At 43.7% G+C, this 22,944-nt stretch overlaps 1 protein-coding gene across 1 annotated transcript; it reads left to right on the top strand.

Moving 5' to 3' along the window:
• The first annotated feature begins 20,679 nt into the window (after positions 1 to 20,679).
• LOC123134921 (uncharacterized) lies at positions 20,680 to 22,497 on the top strand. Its single transcript, XM_044554070.1, has 7 exons — positions 20,680 to 20,781; positions 20,903 to 21,080; positions 21,202 to 21,300; positions 21,396 to 21,518; positions 21,737 to 21,843; positions 21,960 to 22,032; positions 22,136 to 22,497. The coding sequence occupies exons 1-7, from the start codon at positions 20,711 to 20,713 to the stop codon at positions 22,238 to 22,240; spliced, it is 756 nt and encodes a 251-aa protein (XP_044410005.1). The 5' UTR covers positions 20,680 to 20,710; the 3' UTR covers positions 22,241 to 22,497.
• The last annotated feature ends 447 nt before the right edge of the window (positions 22,498 to 22,944 follow it).

Genomic DNA, 22,944 nt, shown 5'->3' with positions numbered 1-22,944 from the left:
TTGATTCATGGAATAAGTGTAAAGATGCTTTTATCTCTAAGTATCTTCCTCCCGCTAAGATCATCTCCCTTAGGAACGATATTATGAATTTTAAGAAACTTTATCATGAGCATGTTGCACAATCTTGGGAGAGGATGAAATTGATGATACGTAATTGCCCTACACATGGTTTGAATTTGTGGATAATTATACAAATTTTTTATGCCAGATTGAATTTTGCTTCTAGAAATCTTTTAGATTCGACCGCGGGAGCCACTTCTATGGAAATCACTTTAGGAGAAGCTAATAAACTCCTAGATAATATTATGGTTAATTAATCTCAATGGCACACCGAAAGATCCACTAGTAAAAAAGTTCAAGCGATTGAACAGATTAATATTTTGAGTGGAAAGATGGATGAACTTATGAAATTAAAAGTATTTCGTCTCATCCTAATCATATGCCTTTGTCCACTTTGATTGAGAATAATAATGAATCTAAGGATGTGAATTTTATTGGTAGGAACTAGTTTGGTAACAACGCGTATAGAGGCAATTTTAATCCTAGGCCGTTTCCTAGTAATTCCTCCAATAATTATGGTAATTCCTACAACAACTCTTATGGAAATTTTTAATAAGATGCCCTATGATTTTGAGAATAGTGTTAAAGAATTTATGAGTTCGCAAAAGAATTTCAATGCTTTGATTGAAGAAAAATTGCTTAAGATTGATGAGTTGGCTAGGAACATGGATAGAATTTCTCTTGATGTTGATTCTTTGAAACTTAGATCTATCCCACCTAAGCATTATATCAATGAGTCTCTCAAGGCCATGAGAATTTCCGTTGATGAGTGCAAAGAAAGAACCGCCAAGATACGTGCTAAAAAAGATTGGTTTGTAAAATCGTGTTCTTCTCGTTTTCATGATAATAATGATGAAGATATAAAAGTGATTGATGTGACTCGTATTAAATCTTTGTTTTCCAATATGAATCTTGATAAATATGGGACTGGATATTAGTCAAATTTAATTAAAAGACGTCCCAATGATTCAGAGTTTTTAGATCTAGATGCAAAAATTGATAAAAGTGGGATTGAAGAAAAGCTTGACTTAAAAGTGATAATGAGTGGAAAACTACTATTAAGATTAAGATTAAAGATTATGAATGTTATGATTTGTGTGATTTGGGTGCTAGTGTTTCCACGATTCCAAAAACTTTGTGTGATGTGCTATAGGTTTCCGTGAATTTGATGATTGTTCTTTAAATTTGCATCTTGCGGATTCCACCATTAATAAACCTATGAGAAGGATTAATTATGTTCTTATTGTTGCAAATAGGAATTATGTGCCCGTAGATTTCATTGTTCTTGATATAGATTGCAATCCTACATGTCCTATTATTCTTGGTAGACCTTTTCTTAGAATGATTTGTGCAATTATTGATATGAAAGAAGGAAACATTAGATTCCAATTTCTGTTACGGAAAGGCGTGGAACACTTTCCTAAGAAGAAAATTAAATTGCCGTATGAATCTATTATGAGAGCCACTTATGGATTGCATACCAAAGATGGCAATACCTAGATCTATTCACATTTTTATGCTTAGCTAGGGGCGTTAAACGATAGCGCTTGTTGGGAGGCAACCCAATTTTATTTTTTGTTCTTTATTTTTTGCACCTGTTTAGTAATAAATAATTCATATAGCCTATGGTTAGATGTGGTTTTATGTTTAATTAGTGTTTGTGCCATGGAGAACCTTTGGGAAGACTTGGGTGAAAGTTAATGCGATCTTGCTATAAAAAATAGAAACTTTGCGCTCACAAGATTAGCTATCATTTTTTTATAGAATAGTGATTTTAAGTTGATTATTTTTGAAGAATATTAATAGACAAATTCCTCATGTCCACCAATTTATTTCAGAACTTTCTGAGTTACAGAAGTATTCGAAAGTTACAGATTACTACAGATTGTTCTATTTTTGACAGATTCTATTTTTCGCGTGTTGTTTGCTTATTTTGATGAATCTATGAGTAGGGGTATGAACCATGGAGAACATGGAATGCAGTAGATATTACACCAATATAAATAAAGAATGAGTTCACAACACTACCTTAAAATGGTGATTTATTTTCTTATACTAACGAAGCTCATGAGATTTTCTGTTGTGAAGTTTTCATGTTTTGGGTAAGGATTTGATGGATTTTGGAATAAGGAGTGGCAAGAGCCTAAGCTTGGGGATGCCCAAGGCACCCCAAGGTAAAATTAAAGGACAACCAAAAGCCTAAGCTTGGGGATACCCCGGAAGGCATCCCCTCTTTCGTCTTCGTCTATCGGTAACTTTACTTGAGGCTATAATTTTATTCGCCACATGATATGTGTTTTCCTTGGAGTGTCTTGTGTGATTTGAGTCTCTACTTTTTAGTTTACCCCAATCATCCTTGATGTGCACACCTTTTGGGAGATACATACATGAGTCGTGATTTATTAGAATACTCTATGTGCTTCACTTATATCTTTTGAGCTAGGCAATATTACTCTAGTGCTTCACTTATATCTTTTAGAGCACGACGGTGATTTTATTTCATAGAAATTTTTGAACTCTCATTCTTCACTTATATTATTTTGATAGTCTCTTCGAACAACATGGTAATTTGCTTTGGTTATAAATTTAGTCTTAATATGATGGGAATCCAAGATGGATATAATAAAAACTTTCATATGAAGTGCATTGAATACTATGAGAAGTTTGATTCTTTATGATTGTTTTGAGATATGAAGATGGTGATATTAGAGTCATGCTAGTAGAGTAGTTGTGAATTTGAGAGATACTTGTGTTAAAGTTTGTGATTCCTATAGCATGCATGTATGGTGAACTGTTATGTGATGATGTTGGAGCATGATTTATTTATTAATTGTCTTCCTTATGAGTGGCGGTCAGGGACGAACGATGGTCTTTTCCTACCAATCTATCCCCCTAGGAGCATGCGCGTAGTACTTCGTTTTGATAACTAATAGATTTTTGCAGTAAGTATGTGAGTTCTTTATGACTAATGTTGAGTCCATGGATTATAGGCACTCTCACCCTTCCACCATTGCTAGCCTATCGTGTGCCGCGCAATTTTTGCTGATACCATACACCCACCATATACCTTCCTCAAAATAGTCATCATACCTACCTATTATGGCATTTCCATAGCCATTCCGAGATATATTGCTATGCAACTTTCCACCGTTCCGTTTATTATGACACGCTTCATCATTGTCATATTGCTTTGCATGATAATGTAGTTGACATCGTATTTGTGGCAAAGCCACTGTTCATAATTTTTCATACATGTCACTCTTGAATAATTGCACATCCTGGTACATCGCTGGAGGCATTCACATAAAGTCATATTTTGTTCTAATTTTTGATTTGTAATTCTTGAGTTGTAAGTAAATAAAGTGTGATGATCTTCATTATTAGAGCATTGTCCCATGTGAGGAAAGAATGATGGAGACTATGATTCCCCCACAAGTCGGGATGAGACTCCGTACGAAAAATTAAAAAAAAAAGAAAAAAGAGGCCATAAAAAAGAAGAATACCCAAATAAAAAATGAGAGAAAAAGAGAGAGGGGGCAATGTTACTATCCTTTTTCCACACTTGTGCTTCAAAGTAGCACCATGATATTCATGATAGAGAGTCTCCTATGTTATCAATTTCATATACTAGTGGGAATTTTCATTATAAGAACTTGGCTTGTATATTCCAATGATGGGCTTCCTCAAAATGCCCTAGGTCTTTGTGAGCAAGCAAGTTGGATGCACACCCTCTTAGTTTCTTTTTGAGCTTTCATACACTTATAGCTCTAGTGCATCCGTTGCATGGCAATCCCTACTCACTCACGTTGATATCTATTGATGGGCATCTCCATAGCCCGTTGATATGCCTAGTTGATGTGAGACTATCTTCTCCTTTTTTGTCTTCTCCACAACCACCATTCTATTCCACCTATAGTCTTATATCTATGGCTCACGCTCATGTATTGCATGAAGATTGAAAAAGTTTGAGAACATAAAAAGTATGAAACAATTTCTTGGCCTGTCATCGGGGTTGTGCATGATTTAAATATTTTGTGTGATGAAGATAGAGCATAGCCAGACTATATGATTTTGTAGGGATAGCTTTCTTTGGCCATGTTATTTTGAGAAGACATGATTGCTTTGTTAGTATGCTTGAAGTATTATTATTTTTATGTCAATATTAAACTTTTGTATTGAATCTTTCGGATCTGAACATTCATGCCACAATAAAGAAAATTACATGAATAAATATGTTAGGTAGCATTCCACATCAAAAATTCTGTTTTTATCATTTACCTACTCGAGGACGAGCGGGAATTAAGCTTGGGAATGCTTGATACGTCTCCATCGTATCTACAATTTTTGATTGTTCCATCCTATTATATTATCTGTTTTGGATGTTTAATAGGCATTTATATGCTATTTTATATTATTTTTGGGACTAACTTATTAATCGAGGGCCCAGTGCCTGTTTCTGTTTTTTTGCCCATTTTAGAGTTTTGTAGAAAAGGAATACCAAACGGAGTCCAAACGGAATGAAACCTTCGCGATGATCTTTCTTGGACCAAAATCAAACCAGAAGACTTGGAGATGAAGTCGGAGATGCAGCGAGGCAGCCACAAGGCAAGAGGGCGCGCCCAGGGGGGTAGGGCACACTCCCCACCCTCGTGGGCCCCTCGTGGCTCCCCTGACTTAGTTCCTTCGCCTATATATACTCTTATACCCTAAAAACATCAGGGGACCCACGAAACCACTTTTCCACCGCCGCAACCTTCTGTACCCGTGAGATCCCATCTTGGAGCCTTTTCCGGCGTCCTGCGGAGGGGGATTCGATCACGGAGGGCTTCTACATCAACACCATTACCTCTCCGTTGAAGCGTGAGTAGTTTACCACAGACCTTCGGGTCCATAGTTATTAGCTAGATGGCTTATTCTCTCTCTTTGATTCTCAATACCATGTTCTCCTCGATGTTCTTGGAGATCTATACTATGTAATATTCTTTTGCGGTGTGTTTCCCGAGATCCGATGAATTGTGGATTTATGATCAAGATTATCTATGAATATTATTTGGTTCTTCTCCGAATTCTTATATGCATTATTTGATATCTTTGCAAGTCTCTTCGAATTATCGGTTTAGTTTGGCCTACTAGATTGATCTTTGTTGCAATGGGAGAAGTGCTTAGCTTTGGGTTCAATCTTGCGGTGTCCTTTCCCAGTGACAGAAGGGGCAGCAAGGCACGTATTGTATTGTTGCCATCGACGATAAAAAGATGGGGTTTTCATCATATTGCTTGAGTTAATTCCTCTACATCATGTCATCTTGCTTAATGTGTTACTCCGTTCTTTATGAACTTAATACTCTAGATGCATGCTCGATAGCGGTCGATCTGTGGAGTAATAGTAGTAGATGCAGGCAAGAGTCGGTCTACTTGACACGGACGTGATGCCTATGTTCATGATCATTGCCTTAGATATCCTCATAACTATGCGCTTTTTTATCAATTGCTCGGCAGTAATTCGTTCACCCACCATAATATTTGCTATCTCGAGAGAAGCCACTAGTGAAACCTATTGCCCCTGGGTCTCTTTTCCATTATATTGAATCTCGTTTACATCTTGCTAGTTTCCGATCTACTATTTTGCAATCTTTACTTTCCAATCTATAAACCAAAAATACCAAAAATATTTACTTTATTGTTTATTAATCTCTATCAGATCTCACTTTTGGAAGTGATCGTGAAGGGCTTGATAACCCCTTTATCGCATTGGGTGCAAGTTGTTGACTGTTTGTGCAGGTATTCGGTGACTTGTGCGTCGTCTCCTACTGGATTGATACCTTGGTTCTCAAAACTGAGGGAAATACTTACGCTACTTTGCTACATCACCCTTTCCTCTTCAAGGGAAATCCAAGATCAAGAGGTAGTAGCGTCATATGCGGCCTTGCTGGTGTCATAGGCAACCTTCAGTCGGTCCATCATTAGACCTGCTTGAATCATGGCCTCCTTGGCAGCTCCTACTTGGTCCTCTAGGACAGGGTAAGCAGCAAACATGCGAGATGACGGAGCAGGTGACCGGACGGGTGGAGTAGGAGCTTGAACATGTGCAATGGGCTTTGAAGCCTGAGCAGTCGACGTTGAAGGCTGGCCAGTCGACAGAGGATTAGAAAAGGAGATTGAAGCTCGTGCTGGATCGTTGAGTGGCTGGACCACAAGCTCAAACGACGAGCGAGGCATTCTGGATCCAGGCACCCTCCTGCTCAAAGTTCGACCTCTCCTCCCAGTATTCTTTGGAGGCACATCCTCATCATCATCATCAGGGAGTTGAATAATATTCCTTGGTGCCGCAAAGACTCGACGGTGAAATTTCAGTCGACTCCAAAATTCATTAACAGAACACAGAGGTAGTCATGGAATCATACCTGCTCGAGAGGTGCCTGTATCTGCAATTTCCGCATCGCCATGTTCCTCATCAATATCCATGGATGTTGCAAACGCAGTAGCAGCGCTGAAAATTCCAGATTTCACTTGGTCAAACAAGCCAATGAGTTTACGATAACACAGAAGAACACATGAAAGAAATGCTTACATTGAAGTCACGGGCACATCCACCTTGATCTTTGGCAGGGCCTTCCGAGGTTTGGGCGGGACAACTTTGGCTTGCTTCGCAACCTTGTTTGTCAGCTCGTGAGTTGACGTTCGAGTGCGCTTCGGGACTTTGGCATTCGACGCAGCAACCTTTCCACGTCCCCCTGCAGGGTCTTGCAATTGTTCGGATCGACGCTCTGAGCGAGGCGGCGAGTCGACTTCCTTGCTGTTGCTGCTCGAGACCTTGACTTCACTGTCTTCAGCATACTGGTTGTCGCTATCCTCACTATCGCTATTGATCCGTTCCTGGTACTGCTCTCCGTTGGGCATCGAGTGCAGCTTGGTGAAAACCTACAAGACACAATTTATGTAAATGATTCGGATTCAAGAACAACCACTCTACAAAGAGAAAAGAACAAAAAACACGGATATGTGAGCCTGACCTCTCATGGGGCATTGTTGGCGTCGAATGGTAGAATCCTTCTGGCCCCCTTGGGTTGTCCTTGTTGTCAGTGATGCTCCGGAGCCACTGGGCCACCGTCTCCTCGTCAACCCCCTGGGTGGGTCAGAGCGGTGTCCTCCGGGCCTAAGTACATCCACATGTGGTGCTCACGGGCTTGCAGGGGTTGGATCCGTCGACTGAGATACACCTCCAACAAATCCATCCCCATCACTCCTCCCTTTACCAATTCAACAATGGACGCAACCAACATCTGCACATCCTCCCTCTCCTCCGGAGCTACCACTAGTGAGCGAGGGGTGCGGAGTCTCTCCATAGTGAAGGGACGGAGGCCAGTCGACTGACTAGGAGTCGAAACATCCTTGCAATAAAACCAGGTCGACTACCACCCTCTAACCGACTCGGGAAAAGTCACAGGGGAAAGCACCGCCTACCCCTCATTTGGATCCCTAACCCCCCACACATCTGGATCACGTGCGTTTTCTGGTCGACCGGGTTAGCTTTCTTCACCATCTGAGTTCGACAAGATTGAAGAGACCCCCGTGCGGGTGGCATCCCATGAAGTTTTTGCACATGCAAATGAATGCAGCAAGATACAAGATTGTGTTGGGAGAGAAGTGGTGAATCTGGGCTCCAAAGAAGTTCAAGAATCCTCGAAAGAATGGGTGCAGAGGCAAAGAAAAACCGTGCTCGACATGGGTGGTGGGGAGAACACACTCACCATCGCGCGACTAAGGCTCAAATTCGTCCCCAGGCAGTCTCCAGGACCCAGGAGTAATCAAGCCATCGTGGCGGAGATTCGCCAAGTCCTCCTTAGCGACCGTCGAACGGGTCAAATCCCCTTGGATCCAACCGGGTGGCAAACCCGACCGCGACGATGAGCCCCTCACCGTCTTCTTCCCCTTCGCTGCCGCCGCCACCTTCTTCGCGCGCTGCAGAGCCGCGGTCTTCTCCTCCACCATTGCGTGGAGCTTGGGAGGGTCGAGGAGAGACGTGGGAAGTAGAGAGAAAGGAGGCGGAGAAGAAGAGAGAATGGGGATCGATTGAAGGCACTGCACCTCGCATCGGCTCCGACGTCTTTTATGAGGCTGACTTCGATTGGCTGACCGGTGGCCCCCAGCGATCAAATCATATCCCGTCGCAGGCGGAGGCTCCATATGTGGCGAAAAAGGCAGTGTGAAAATCGAGGAGTCCTTACCCGATTCGTTCCGTTTACTGCGCCGCGCCTCGTCCGACGCGCTTCTCCGAAATTTCAAATCCCGTGAAATACGGAAACCGCAGGGCAATCAACCGCGTCTAAGATTTCGCGTCCTAATTCACTCGGAGGCTTACCACATTTATTCACTCGGCGACATCGAGCTACCAGAATCGATCGAGCCAACTAAAGCAAGATTGAAAGTGCCAGTGTGCTTCCCAGACTTTTATGAGATGCTTCGGGAGCATTGAATTGATTCGGAATCAACTTCAACCTTTCTTCACTCAGACCTCAATCCATTCGGAGGCTAATGATGAGGACATGTACCTAGGGTAGGGTCTTAGGCTTGACCTGGACACCCCACCCAAGGACACTGACCTACAGTCAAAGACATTGAAGGACCAACAGAAAGTACCGACTAGAATCACCCTAAAGTGCGATCCACTCGACAGAAGACTCCACACGGATACCCCAATTCCACTCGACCACAACATAGTCACTCGAACATGTGGAGAACCACTCGGAGTACACAAGATCTAAAGCCACCCCTGGATGGCAACGGTCAGGCGTTTATTCTGTAGTCTTAAAGATCATTTATGGCTGACGTTACTAGTAACGTCCCATCTTAACTCATGTTGAACCCTGTGTAACGGAGGCCTGAGAGGGTGCTTGCGCACTCTATATAAGCCACCCTCCTCCTCTGGCACAAGGGTTCGCACCCTTATAACATTCACGCATAATCCAGTCGAGACAGCCTCAGGGCACCGAGACGTAAGGCTTTTACCTCCTCCAAGAAGGGCCTGAACTCGTAAAACTTGCGTGCACAACCTCACCGTAGCTAGGACCTTGCCTCCTCCTATGTACCGCCTATACTTACTGTCAGACTTACTCCCACGACAGAGACAAGGTCAGGCCGAATATTTGGTAGCGCTGCAAATGTCAAATACTTCATTTTCCAAATTCACCTGGCCATCGAGTATCGACTATTCCTTTAAAACAGAGTTTTCCTCTGGCTTGCTTTCCGAAGGACGTCTAAACACCAACGGTAATGGTACTAAAAAATGTTGGACTCAGGAGCGTTGGTGTGGCATTTGCCCAGCTATTGAATCAATCGAGCACATTTTGCTGCACTGCAAAACTGCACAATACAGCTGGCAAGTTCTACATCTGCAGCACGTTGCCGGACAGGCATCTAACCTGACATAGTTTGCGCATGAAGCACAAAAACTCATCAACCATTATCAGTGGCCGATTGTACTGGCAGCTTGTGCAGTGAATCTCTGGCATAACAGAAATGAAGGGGTCTTCAGAAACAGAACACTACGGCCCAACTTGATTGCACAACACATTGGCGACGACTTGAAACCCTGGTTTGGTTCCGATTTGCTGGAAAAATGACGATCCGGACCGATCGGCGGACGGATACAGGCCCCGTTGGCTGGCAAAACACATTCGGACTGTGTGGTCCAGACGGATGCGGGTGGTTTGAGGGTTCATTTGGGCGGTGCGTCTTCGGCTTGATCCAGTGTCTGTAGTCGTCGTAGGTGGTCTACGAACATGGATGTAATTGCTACGTCTGATTTTCTTTGTCGTAATATGACCATAATGTTTGATGAATAAATCGAAAGTTTTCCCGCAAAAAATAAATAAATGAAATTAACTCTTTTTTTAGAAAAAAAATAGGGTCACTCCGCCCTCTGCATCATGAATACAATTTAGAACTTTAAACGATCTAGTTTGTTGAAGTTTGCACATGACCTGGGCCAACATCTCTCATGCTTCTTGGCGAAGATTGAGCGGCTGCCCAACTTGCCCCAACGGTAGAATAACATATAAAAGATCCATTACGTTTGAGAATCCAACTATGCACATCAGGTGAAACTAATCTGAGGACTTGCACTTGTGCATAGATCAGTTGTATCTCAAATGCAAAGTAAATGATGAATAGACCCCATCACATATTCAAGGTCCATTTCTTTGACAATTTGACAATGCTCATGAGTTGGGTGAAACTAAACAAAGGACAAACTTGTTTTACATAGGAGGCACGTTCAGATAAATCACCGGAGATTTCCAGTCTTAAACAACAACTTATACACAATATTTTCTAAAAAAGAGAGACTATAATATAGATAAGGAGGAGTAATTTTCTTTTCTTTGAGGAACCGGCAAAGCACTGCCTTTTTCACTTAGACGAAAGATCCATATGTAGTACAAGAGATTGATGGATGAGTCAAAAACACAAAAGAGACAAAAAGAAACAGACGATCTATCCAAAGACCTCGCTCAGTTGGGCGACCCGAAAGCCCTTTCTCTTTGCTTGATATCCTCCAGGGCCATTAGGGCCACCTTGATATAGGTCATTTGTGTTTTGTCGAAAATGCGACGATTCCCCTTCTTCCAGATATTCTACACAGTGTACAGAAGACGGCCACTCCGCTGGAGCATGGAGACACAGTTGGCACATGGGGTCATCCGGTAACCCTGGAACCGCAAGCATATCAGCGGCGAGGATATGCCCATTAAAGCACAAGCCAAGTGAACATTTTGCATTTAGGCTCCGCGTGCGCGTTCCAAATCATGGAGGCGTCAAACTAAGGGTGGGAACCCTGAAATTGCACATTATATGCTGAGACTGACAAGCAAGCACATTGACAATCCACTTCCAGGTGATGGCATCATCATGATCGCTTGTAGGTTGATGGTGGCGAGCACTCCCCAAAGACGAACAAATTACTTGAGTTGCTCGAGGGCGCTAACTTTTGCGACCGCATGCACCCAACCCTCACCGCGGAGCTTCAAATAAACCTTCCTTCGCTTCCTGGTGGCAATCTTGAAGAGATCCATGGCGAGGTGTTGGATGGACCCCTACCCGTCTAGTCGCCATGCCAGAAAAGCGCCTTCCTCCCGTTGTTAGGGCAATTGAAATCAAGGTTTTTGATTCCGAATGGGCAAATTTTCTCATGGGCGGGCGAAATTCTTGGTAACCACGGTTACCGAGAAATTCCGAACAAATTTCGGACGAAATTTGTAATTGAATTTTGAATTCAATTTTTTTTGAAGTAGATATTAAAATATCATGAACTACTTTTTTTCAGAATAGATGTAGTAGCTCAGTGGAAGGTCAACTACGTTTGCGCTATGCGGTGAGGTTGCGAGTTTGATTCTTTTGGTCCTTATTTTTTCACGTTTTCTACTTACCCAGTCTGAAAAATAAACAAAAAAAGTTGCGGTGCTTGAGGTTGCGAGTTCGATTCTTTTGGTCCTCATTTTTTCACGTTTTCTACTTACCCATTCTGAAAAATAAACAAAAAAAGTGTGGAACGATGATTTGAACCAGCTACCTATGGACAAGGAAATCAGATCACAAACGCTACGCCACACTAAGATTCTTGGATCAAATAAAAAACTACACTAATTAATAGACTTTGAGCGTTTGAATTCAAAATATTCAAATAATTCGGAATTTTTTGCTCGAGATCAGTGTTTCTCGTGGGCCAACGATAAACGCGGATACGGCCCGGTATCCGAATTTCTCGGGCGGTACCCAAAACCATGATTGAAATAGAGGCATGAAAAAGATAAAAAGTTCTATATCCGTCTCATCACATGCTTTGATCCCACACAAGGCCTATCGGGGTGTCGCTTTCAAACCACGGACAGCGAAGCCGAAAATCCCTTCTGAATCGCTCGAAGTCGGCAATGCCAAGCTCGCCAAGATCATCCCAGGGTGACTTCAACGAGAGGCCTGCACCCAGATTTGATTATTCTCCTCACCACCAATTCATCATCATTGCTCCAAGGACATGCTTGCTGCCCAATCATCTCCCAATCCCAAAGACCATTGTATCGAACATGACCATCATCTTTAAGCAGGATAACACGTTGCAACGATGTGCACACGCTCACAACATACTTCAAAAACCACATGTGGCGCTGCAAGAATCCAGTAATGGCAAGCTCCTTGAGGCAGTGATGGCGCTGAAGCGCCTCGAGTGAGCTCATTCTCAAGCTCCCGTAAGTTGGCTCCTCCTCCGAGCAAGGCACATGAATGTGCAGGACCTCGAGTGAGGGCGCGGCCAAAAGGAGGCCGCGTGGCCATGTGATGTTCCAATTCGCAGGCAGATCGGCCACAAGGAGCTTTTTCAGGTTGAGCAATGGCTTGGCCGGTGCAGTGGGCACCATCCATCTTCTCAGCCCGGAAAAGCGGAGGATGAGATTCGTCATGGTAGGAGACACGTCGATGAACCGGGTGAAGAAATCCTTGCACCGCTTTGGAACTATCCAGCTTTCTATTGCGAATGTGAGGTTAGTGTGCATGAGGCTGGGGACCGAGCCGAATACGAGTCTTTTAGTGTCGTTTAGGCAGCATGCCAGGCTAACAAGCATTGGAAGGTGGCGCAGCTCGATCACCATGAACTTGCACTTGTCCAGGATGAGCTCCCTGATCTGTGAACACGGCGCGTCCACCACGACATAGTCCTGTGCACAGCAACAGGATATCAGGTGAAGCACCTGCAGCCGCGTGCACTCAGTGAACACCCTCTGATACACGTCAACGGGCGTGGAAGCGGCCATGTCTCGCAGGACTAGCGTGGTGAGAGCGCCGTACCTATGCAGCGGCGGGAGCGTGCAGTAGTTACCCAGCGTCAAGCTGCGAAGGCCGTCCTTGAGGCAGTCGTGATCGTGAGGAAAGCAGTATGGCGGCGCCTGAAGGACATGGCAGGAAGCTTGCCTGGCAACAACCTCCAGATCCTTCACTCCCCATGCGCCTACCGCGGCGGCAATCAGGCGGTCGACGATGCAGCCGCCATCGTGTGCCTGGAAGAACTCCAGACGCAGGGTCTTGGCGCGCCGACGTGCGTCGCTGTCAGCAGGGCCACCGCCCGCTTCCAAGAATCCGGTGATGCCGTCGATGAACGCCGTGATCGTGTCGATTTCGCAGCGCGCCATGAGACGGTCCAGCATCTCGGCCAGAAACGTGTCATGCGGCATGTTGCGCCGGCGGAGGGCGACGGTCCGGTCGTACTCGGGCGGGAGCACGTCGCTGACCCTGAAGTGGAGCTCCGGCAGATCGCGGGGGATGTGCGCCCAACGCCTGGCAAGGACGGCGGTGGACAGCGCGGTGCGGGTGTCGAGCCTGCGTACTATGAGGCGGATGAGATCGTCGGGTAGTGCGCTGAGGCGGTCCTCGCCGTCGACGCCGGCCGTGCCCGTGCGTGGCCGCACGCGACGCAACATTGGCATGGCAGCAGGCATGGAATTGGAAGTCCGGTAAAGGGGGAGGTGTTGGGGCTTGATCTGTAATGGTAGGCTCGATCGGATCTGGCTCTCGATTCTCGGTTCCCCGGTGAAACCGGGATCTCGGCATTGCAGTTTTCCAGGTACTGGACACTGACCAGATCCCTAGCATGCATGCATTGACCGCCATGCAATGCCTGGGCGGTGGGGCCGTGCTAGACTACGTACGTACGACGGCATCACCGGTGCCATCAGGATGTCGTGCGGGCACAACCTCCTTTTATGTTTTGATTTGAGGGGAAAATGTTTAAAACAAACCTTGCATTTTTAGATGAAAGCTAAATCAAATCCTGAGTTTTCAATCCTTGAAATCAGCACACCAAACTTTATGATCGCGGTCTATTTTGAAATTTGAGAGTGTTTATTTTTTTAGACAACTAGTAAGCTTGCACGTGCAATGCACGTATAATTGTAGGAAGAAATTTCTTGAGTTAGATCAGAGATGTACAACATATGACTAACTCCAACTCTACCTAATGACCTGCAGATGTATTTGTACAAAATATGGTTTCAAACATGCAAGATATATCACAAGTTGTATCAAACAGCATGATGTGTGGTGCAGGGAGGGGGATCCGAAGTGTTCTCAACAGTTTCCCTTTATTTACATAATGGCAAAATAATCACCAAAAGCGAGTGGAAAGCATGGAACGTTGGGTACTATTTTCTCAAAAAGCGAGTTCTACCAACGGAACATCAGATTGCACCTAGTTTGTGGTTTTGCATATTTTGCAAGTCTCCATGGACTGAAAGCAGAAGATAGCTAACAGGAACTAAACATATTATGACATGTAACACCATATACAATATTAAATTCTTTTTGTTATCAAAAAAAATATTAAATTCTTTTTGTTTTCGTTGCAGTAAACTCAACATGTTAGGTTGCATATACCAACGTTAGGATTGACACAATATAACTCGGTACAAATCACAGCTTCAGCAGAATCGGTGTGAGAACTAAATCAGTAAGTATTCTGCTTGCAAGCAACACAATGGCTGACAAAAGTTATCCTCTGAAAAGAAACACAATAGCTCTCTTTCTGTACAAGTACAATATGTGAAACCGCTCTCCCCATAAAATAAATTTGATCTTCTCACCATCATTATCAACCAGCACAATCTGCTTTCTTTGTGTGCATCTAAAAGGTTCCAAAGTCAAAATCTTCTCAATCCTTCAAGAAAGAAAGGGTGGGTTCTGAACCTTTCTCTAACAAAGTCAGCTTCTACGGTTCACCCAATAAAATTTTATTGTGAATAATAAATTTCTTCCTTTTTATTCTCACCACTAAGGAGAGTCTTTATTTATAGCACAGAGCAAACATGTATATACAAAGCTCCAAGAATCCTCCTATACATGTTCACCAGTAAAGCAATTAGCTTTGATGGCCTTACTATTTGTACAAAGCTCCAAGAATCCTCCTATACATGTATTTATAGAGGTCTAATAACGCTAAACAACGAATCCTCCTACACATGTTTACCAGTCAAGCAATTGGCTTTGATGCTCCAAGAACAATTTTCAGTAGAATAACAGCAGAGAGAGGCATAGCAAATCTTGACAGATAGGAGAGAAACTGCATAGTGAGGAAGCAAAGCAAAGCTGGGAATGAACCTGGGAGCCCCATCCGATCACGGCGGAGGGCTTGACACCCTTGACGCCTCCGGGAGCAGTGGGAAGAGGTTCCGCCCGCCCGCCGCCATATACTGCAGAGGCACACACAAAACAAAAGACATCAGAAACCAATTTCGGGAGAGGGTTAAGGAATGGGAACGGGAGTGCAGGTGCGAACCTGATCTTGGCCGGCGAAGGACACCTTCTTGTTGAAGATGGCAATGTCGAAGTCGAGTGTGTGGGCCTCCGCCGTGTAGCCACCACCGTCAGCACACAAAATAATCTCCACCACCGGCCATAGTCTCCTCGGGATTCTAGCATCGATGTTGCATTTTTCCAAGCAATTTATGACCTGAAAAAAAAATCATGTTGTTCACATTATATACAACGAAAAATAACATTGTAGCATAGGTGTTATGCATTTCAGTACTGATTAACAAAGTCTCTTTTTTCATAACTATCTTAGCTAAGAAAAATGTTGAGTATGTCTTAGGCTCTTTGCTAATTCTGGGCATATATTAGTCTCACAATGCATCTATTGTTCTTTGAATCTCGAAGCAGAACACAATGCTAGTAAACAAAAACACTAAAAACATAAAGAGGCGCAGCAACGTCTCGCTCCCGAGGCTCCTGCTAGGCGAGCCAATCAAATCAGCAGAAAAAAGTAGACCACAATGGGGAAAAACACTGGAAAAGAATTTAGGGCAGATCACCGTTGGAAGCAGATGGCTCACCTGCGCATTGGAAAATTGATGTTGCAGAGGGAGGGGCTCCTGCACAATTGCCAAATTAGCAAGTCTGCTCTGAGCCGTGTTCATCGGCTGTAGTGTCCCCATACCCATCATCTTGTCCGTCATAGAACCATCGCTTGTCCGGTCAGGGGTGGTGGTGACCTGGTCGTCGAGGAGCGTGGGGGCTCGTGGGGAGGCACCGTCGTGCGGCCACGTGGAAAGGCGATGTTGCAGAGGGAGGACGCCGACGGGGAGGGGCATCGTGAGGGGAAGGGAGTGAGGCTTGCGCATGGCGGCATGGATGTGAGAAGGGAAGAGGCGGGGAGGCGACGTCAGGTGTGTGGGGGACGTGCCAGGAAGCGAGGGGTAGCCGTCAGGCTCACACTCGCGGCGGCGGAGAAGAGGATCGGCTGACGGCGGCGGCGGCAGAGGACCGGCGGAGGGTGGAGGCGGGGAGCGGCGGAGGCCGCGGCGACAGCGACGGAGGAAGATGGGCGGGGAGGCGGGAGAGGCAACAAAATAGGGGGATGCGGGAGGCGGCAGAGGCGGGAGCAGTGGAGGCGGCGGCGACGGAGGATGGAGGCGGATGGGGGCGGATGGCAGTGGAGGCCCCGGCCGTGCTCTGTTCCTTGAGCGGAGGTGCGGGGCGTGGGATGTGCGGGGCGTGCGTGCGTGCATGGCCGGAGGTTATTTTTTGGAAAACGCTCTAAAACAGCCGGATGCACGCAGCCATCAGAGCGACCGTCTCGCGAGCCGTTGGATCACGCGGCATCAGACGGTGGAGGGGCGTTACTACCAGGGGCGTTGAAGCACGTGTCCCAGGTGTTTTTTTTTTGCTTCGACCCCCCACTAGCTCGCCCTCCCTTCCTGCTTCCATCGTTTTGTGATCCCCATCCTCTCTCTAGCTCGGGCGATGACGCAGGCGACTGCTAGATCCAGAATCCTGGCGGCGGCAGGGGAACTGGATGCTGCGGGGACGGCAAGGGAACCGGAGGTTTGGGCGGCGGCGAGCATCGTCGGCGACGGCGCCAAGCTACATGACCCCCCTCTAGTTGCGGCGGCGGACGAGAGGTATGGTGTCCTACGGTTCGTAGAAATTTTCTCCCCGCGCTGCTTGATCTCCTTTTAGGGATTCATTTCGCGATTAATCCCAGTAGTTCACAGTGTTGGATGAGTAGATCCGGGTCGAATTTCATGAGTTTTGTTCGTTCAGGGGTTTCAATTGAGCAGTTACTCCCTCTATGTCGCCAAATTCACCCCCATTTCACCTAGGGGTTGGTGTGTTGATCGCTCCATGTTGTAGATAGGGTTTGGAAATGTTTGTAGTTGAGACTTTAGGGATAGGGGACAAGATTTTCAGAGAGTGGATGACTAGGTTTGTCAGTGATGTTACATTTTTGCAATGCTGCTATCTTATCAGGGCAAGTTTTTATGGTTGCATAGGTGTTCATGCTTGCTATCTGGTCAGGGCAAGTTTTTATGTTTGGGTAGGTGTTTATGCTGCTATCTGGTCAGGAATGTTTTTTATGTTGCATAGGTTTTTATGCTGCTATGTGGTCAGGCAAGTTTTATGCTACATTTGTTGTTTAGCCTAGGGGGTTTTCTTAGAATGAAAGTCAGTGTTTTTGGAATTGATGTATAGATACATGCTGTAAGTGTGGTTCCTTTGCTTTTTTGCTCTGACTTTACTTGCCTGCAGCTTTTACTTGCTCTGGTCGACTGTTTTTGAACCAGAGCTAGACCGCCTTACTCTGCTTTTTCGGGTGGAGATGCTTCCTTCTCACATTGATAACTCTCTTCCCATTAGTTAGGAAAATACAAACTACAGTGTGTGATATTAGATACTTGATCTACAAAGCCAAATCTACTGCATCAGGAAAACTTAACTAGCTAGAGACACATCACTTATAGACTATGCCGCGACGACCATCACTTATGCTGCAAAACCAGCTCAGTTTAATAACTTTTTGAACATATGGTACTTTTTTGTTTTTGTTTCATTGTTATGATTTTTGGTAGATGTCGAGTATGCTAAAATCTGAATGACCGTCGCTTCTGTAGTAATTATGTAATGTTTTTTGTACCCCACTACATTTTTTATTCATTTTGATTTTTGCAGTTTCATGTCGGAGGAAGAAGTAATGGAGTCTGATACTGCATTCAGTCAACGCTTTGCAGCAAAACGCTTGCGTGAAGTTGCGAATACAAAGCTCAATGATAGGAAGAGGGAATACATAAATGAAACTGGCTTTGGTGATCTCACGAGCATCTCCCCTTTCACAATACCACATGATCTGATGGAGTGGATAACTATGAATATCGACACTGACACTCATGAGCTGAGGTATTGCACCCACCCTTTTTCTTTTCTTCCTTTTTTCCCCTGCATCATATACTTTTTGTCTTTCTCTTTAGGCCATGTTGATAGTAAGGAATTAATACAATATTTTTTGGGGGGTTTTCAGGCTGAGTCGGAATAAGGTCATTGTGTTCACTAGAGACATGGTGAAGAAGGTTTTCAACATCCCATCAGGCAACAAACCAGTTGAGCTTTTCAAGAGACACCATCATTGCGAGCTCCGCAACATTTATCACAAGAATGGCAGGGCTCCAATTGCGCATACAGTGGATGTGCTTCATTGGGCAGGGGACCATGATGGAAATACTACAAAGAGGTCATGGGTGCTCTTAGCGCTTGCAACAGTTTTAACTCCAAGCACTGGCAACATGGTGCCCCTAGAGTACTTGAAAAGCCTCGAAGATATGGACAAGGTCACTGATTTTGCTTAGGATGAGCATGTTTTAAGTGTTGCAATGAGACAGGTCAAGAAGTGTCAGGACAAGATTAAAAAACATGCTTCTACTTCATTCTGGGTTGGGGGATGCTTCCCTATGCTTGCTGTACAATTCTTTCTTTTTTGGAATTTTTCTATATATCACAACATGTTTGTGTTTTTTAAAATCACATTTTTTTTCTTTTTTGTGTCTGATATATTATGTCTTGTCTTCCTATTCAGGTTATTTACATGGACCATTTGATATTTCCTCAAGCTGCCATCAACGAGCACAAATTAAACTATTCTCTCCCAAGGGCTTGCTTTGTGCATCAGACTGATTTTGATATTGTGTTGGAATATGATAGGAACAAGCTTTCTTTGGGCAAACCATCATTCGGGAAGTGTCGGGTAAGTTTTTTGTTTGGTTTTACTCTCCTTATCCATCTTTGCAGTATTGTTTCTTTCCCATTTTTATCTGCCCTTTTTTATTTTATGCTTGTGTACTCATGGTTTTAATACTTGTTTCTTTTTACTTTGTGTCATGTAGTTTCGCCCTTTGTCAGAGACACCTTATGCAGCATTGCTTGCCCAAGGACATGAAGGAAACAACAGTGAAGTTGCTCAAGATCAGCATGTTTCGGACAACCCAGATTGCAGTGATACTCAAGATCGTGGGGATGAAAATATCAACATTGATGATAACCAGGATGACATGGCTGCGAAACAGAATCCTACAGAAGGTAGCAATCCAACAGAAGATGGCAAAAGCACCGATGGAGATGTGTGTGGTTCACTAGATGATTGGCTTCAGAACCCAACACCATTTGGGGCAGAGCTCGAGGTGAGGTTTTTTTATGTATTTATTTTTCTGTTTTTAAATTTTTTTAAATACCTTTCTATCGCTTTTTTCTTTTTTCTAGTTCTATTATATGTTGCTTCCATACCGATGACAATTTCTTTCTATACATTTTGTCAGCTACCATCAAATCTGGCTGCAATCTACGACAAGCACACAAAACTTTTTTCTTCGGAGTTAAAAGGTGCTCTTAGCTCTTTTGGGCAAGTGTTGCAAGCAATGCATTGCAAGCGAATGGGGCACCTACTCAAAGATGTGCACGCTGCTTCGCCAAGCTCTCAGGAAGCAGCGGATGTTAGTTTTCATGTGCCACCCCCTCGCAGCAATGATGTAGACAAGTCAGATCATCATGGATGTACCAAAGAAACTTCTAGCAGGAAGGCTGCAGATGAGCCAACAACACACAAGGTGGTTGAGTCTGCTGAAGGAGCTCGAAGCAATCATGCAAACAACAATGCTCATGAGTGTAATGGCAGCAATGTGGTTAAGAAGGGCACACGAACTAGTCCTGTTGTTATTGACCCCCCTGCAGAGTGTTTTGAGAATGCAAAGGATAAAGTGGCTAGTTGTGAAGATATTGAGCATGGTCACCAACTCAGCCAGCGCAATCAATACATACATACTACTGTGGCTGGAGATTGGAGTGATGCGCCATCGATGTGTCTGTTCCAAGAGGGCACCGAGGAGTATGATTGGTGGATTAGTGTCCAAAGTCAAGATGGGAACTCCAATGCTCCACCCAATGGCAATGGAAACACTGCTACAACACCAAAGTCTTGTCCTGTTTTTGATGTGACTCCTCGGGCTCCAATCTCAACAGAAGCACAAGCTCCAGTGTTTGATGTGACACCAATCTCCATGGCTCCATTCTCGAGCGGGGCTGCAGGTATGCCCTACTACTAGTTTGTTTTTGAACAAATCTCTGCTCGCAACATTTTTCTAGAAAATCAATTTTTCCTTTGTTTTTGTAAGATGGACCATTGAAAACACAAGGAGAGCCAGTTGTTCTAGTTAGCAGCAGGGAACCAAGTCCGGACCTCAACAAGGAGAAGTTGAAGAGTAAGGACGAGAACAAGCTCAAGAGCAAGAAAAGAGTAGGGAGTCCAATGTCAGCCGGATCAAAGTACAAGAAAATCAAGACAGATTCAAAGATGGAAGCAATGTACCAGTACTATGTCATGAAGAGGTACAAGATGGAGAAGATGAAGAGAGGGGAAATTGAGTAAGTGTCATCTTTTTACTGATTTTTGCTTCCATCATGTTGTTATCTCATATTTATTACATTTTCGCCTTTGTCAAAACGCTCCACTCTAATTTTTTGTGCTCCATCCTTCTTGTTGCAGGCCTCCTTTCATTAGGATTGGTGATTTCCACATTACCTACCCCAACTTCCAGAAGTCGTTGAAGCCACGTGCTCAGATTTGCAACGAAGTCATGTCTTTATTCATCGAAACCTTCAACATTGAACAGTTGTCGTCTTCAAAGAAGCAGAAGAAATTTGCTTTCTCTGTTTTAATGAGTGTTAGTTCATCTATTGTTGCTCCGTTTTATTGCCATCAGTTTTCTAGAGTTTTATGCCCTATTTGCAGAAGTTATCCATCATTTTTTCTCATGTCTTCTCCTTATGTCCAATGTGTTGCAGCTTCAACTCTCTGTCCACCCAGAAGTTTTTGATCCGAGTGTTTGTGCAAGAGAGCTGAGGAAGGCGTGCCAAAATTTTCAGATTTCAGGTTTCGACCTAGTAAGTCTGCTCCCAACATTTTTTTACTCAATTTTTTTATGCTCCCTATAGTTTATTCCATTTTAACATATATCTTGTCTTTACTTCTTTTCTAGCTTTTCTTCACCATCGTCCGTGATGGCCACTGGATTGTCTGTGTGGTTAACCTCTTGCACAAGGAGTTCAATATGTTTGACTCTTTGGATGACGGGAAATTGGACGTTGCTGCAAGGAATCTGGCAAGTAACACTTTTTATATTTTTCTATGTGTAGTTTTCATTTGTTTATTAAAATGAAAAAAGCAGATCCCCCAATGAACACATGCTCAATTTTTTGTTGGGAGTGAATCTGAATGTGTCTCATGTTTTAGTGGTGGTAGCATTCCCCCCCCCCCCATCACTTTTCGTGTTTGACATAGCCACTACTTTTTTTATGCTAATGTTTCATATTTCTGCAGTTTATCAATTTCAAGAGGATTGCTACCGAAGAGTCGGATTTCACAGCGGATCTATCTTCTTTCAAAACAGACTGGCCTGTGCTTGACTACCCACAACAATCAACTCAGTAAGTCTAATCATACACCCCATCCATAAAAGTAGTGTTTTTCGATGTCCTTTTTATGTAAAACCTTAAACCTTTTTCTCAACCCAATTTTTTTATGTATGGTGTAATGAAAACAGCTTTGATTGTGGATTGTTTTCAACAATGTACCTTGAAAATTTTGATGGCCAAATGATGAATGATTTCAAGAAGGTAAAAATTTGATGATCTTGCTTTTTTGGTACTTTTTCATAAGTTTGCGTCTCTGATAATGTTTGGTTTATTCTTTCTCCATTTTTTCACCTTTTTAATGCAGCAAAATATGCTTGATGTGCGGAAGACCATTGCTTCGAAGTTGTTTTTCCATCCTTTGAACAAGGTTTTCCCTGCTGATGTGCATAAGGCGATCATAGCGGCTTGAAGGAAGTGACCACATTGCATTGTAGAAGGCGTTTGCAGCGGCCTTGAAGATGCAACTTTGCAATTTTGGGTAATTCATTTCGCTAGTAGTGCATCTCTGTTATCTTTGTGTGCCAAATGAGACTCCATGTAATGAAACCAGATGTTGGGCTCTTTTGGATGGCTGGAATAATTATCAGTAGTTTGTAGTAAGGAAACATATTTTTTTTGTTTCGAGATTTGATGGAAGCTATAACTATGTGGTGAATTTGTAAGCAAGTTATAATTTTTTCGCTGTTTGGTGCTCAAGTTTTACAAGTTCATGGAATGCTTTTCATTTTTTTGGGTTTTCATGTGTGTTTTTCTACCATGTGCTTCCTTATGTTGTCACAAAATCAGCCACAATGTTAAGGAATCGGAATGGCTAGAGGAAGCATGTTCATGAAACATTTTTTGTACAATTTCTTTTTTTGAAGCAACAGCTTTTTGTGATAAATGTTGCTGGAAGAAGCATTCTGGGAGATTTTGCAACTAAGCAGTGAGCGCTAGAAGCATTCTCAAAAAAATTTACTTGAAATTATTTTGAGAGAATCAACACATGTTGAGAAACTCATTTTTATTTAATAACTGAAAATTATGTAACATTATTTAAAATAGATCCTTCTCAACTCACCACAAAACACAGTAAGAATGCTTCATAATTTTTTCGCCGTCACCTTTTTTTGT

This window comes from Triticum aestivum, chromosome 6B (assembly GCF_018294505.1).
Source record: "Triticum aestivum cultivar Chinese Spring chromosome 6B, IWGSC CS RefSeq v2.1, whole genome shotgun sequence".
Lineage (NCBI taxonomy): Eukaryota > Viridiplantae > Streptophyta > Magnoliopsida > Poales > Poaceae > Triticum > Triticum aestivum.
The sequence above is the reverse complement of the archived record's forward strand: the minus strand, read 5'-3'. Positions and strand labels throughout refer to the sequence as shown.

What these genes read in the sequence shown, in the direction of transcription:
- LOC123134921 (XM_044554070.1), top strand. Translation starts at nt 20,711, where the DNA reads ATGGAAGCAATGTACCAGTACTATGTCATGAAGAGGTACAAGATGGAG. An exon ending in CTTTCTCTGTTTTAATGAGT is followed by an intron (nt 21,081 to 21,201) that starts GTTAGTTCATCT and finishes AATGTGTTGCAG; the next exon opens with CTTCAACTCTCTGTCCACCC. An exon ending in TGATGAATGATTTCAAGAAG is followed by an intron (nt 22,033 to 22,135) that starts GTAAAAATTTGA and finishes TTTTTAATGCAG; the next exon opens with CAAAATATGCTTGATGTGCG.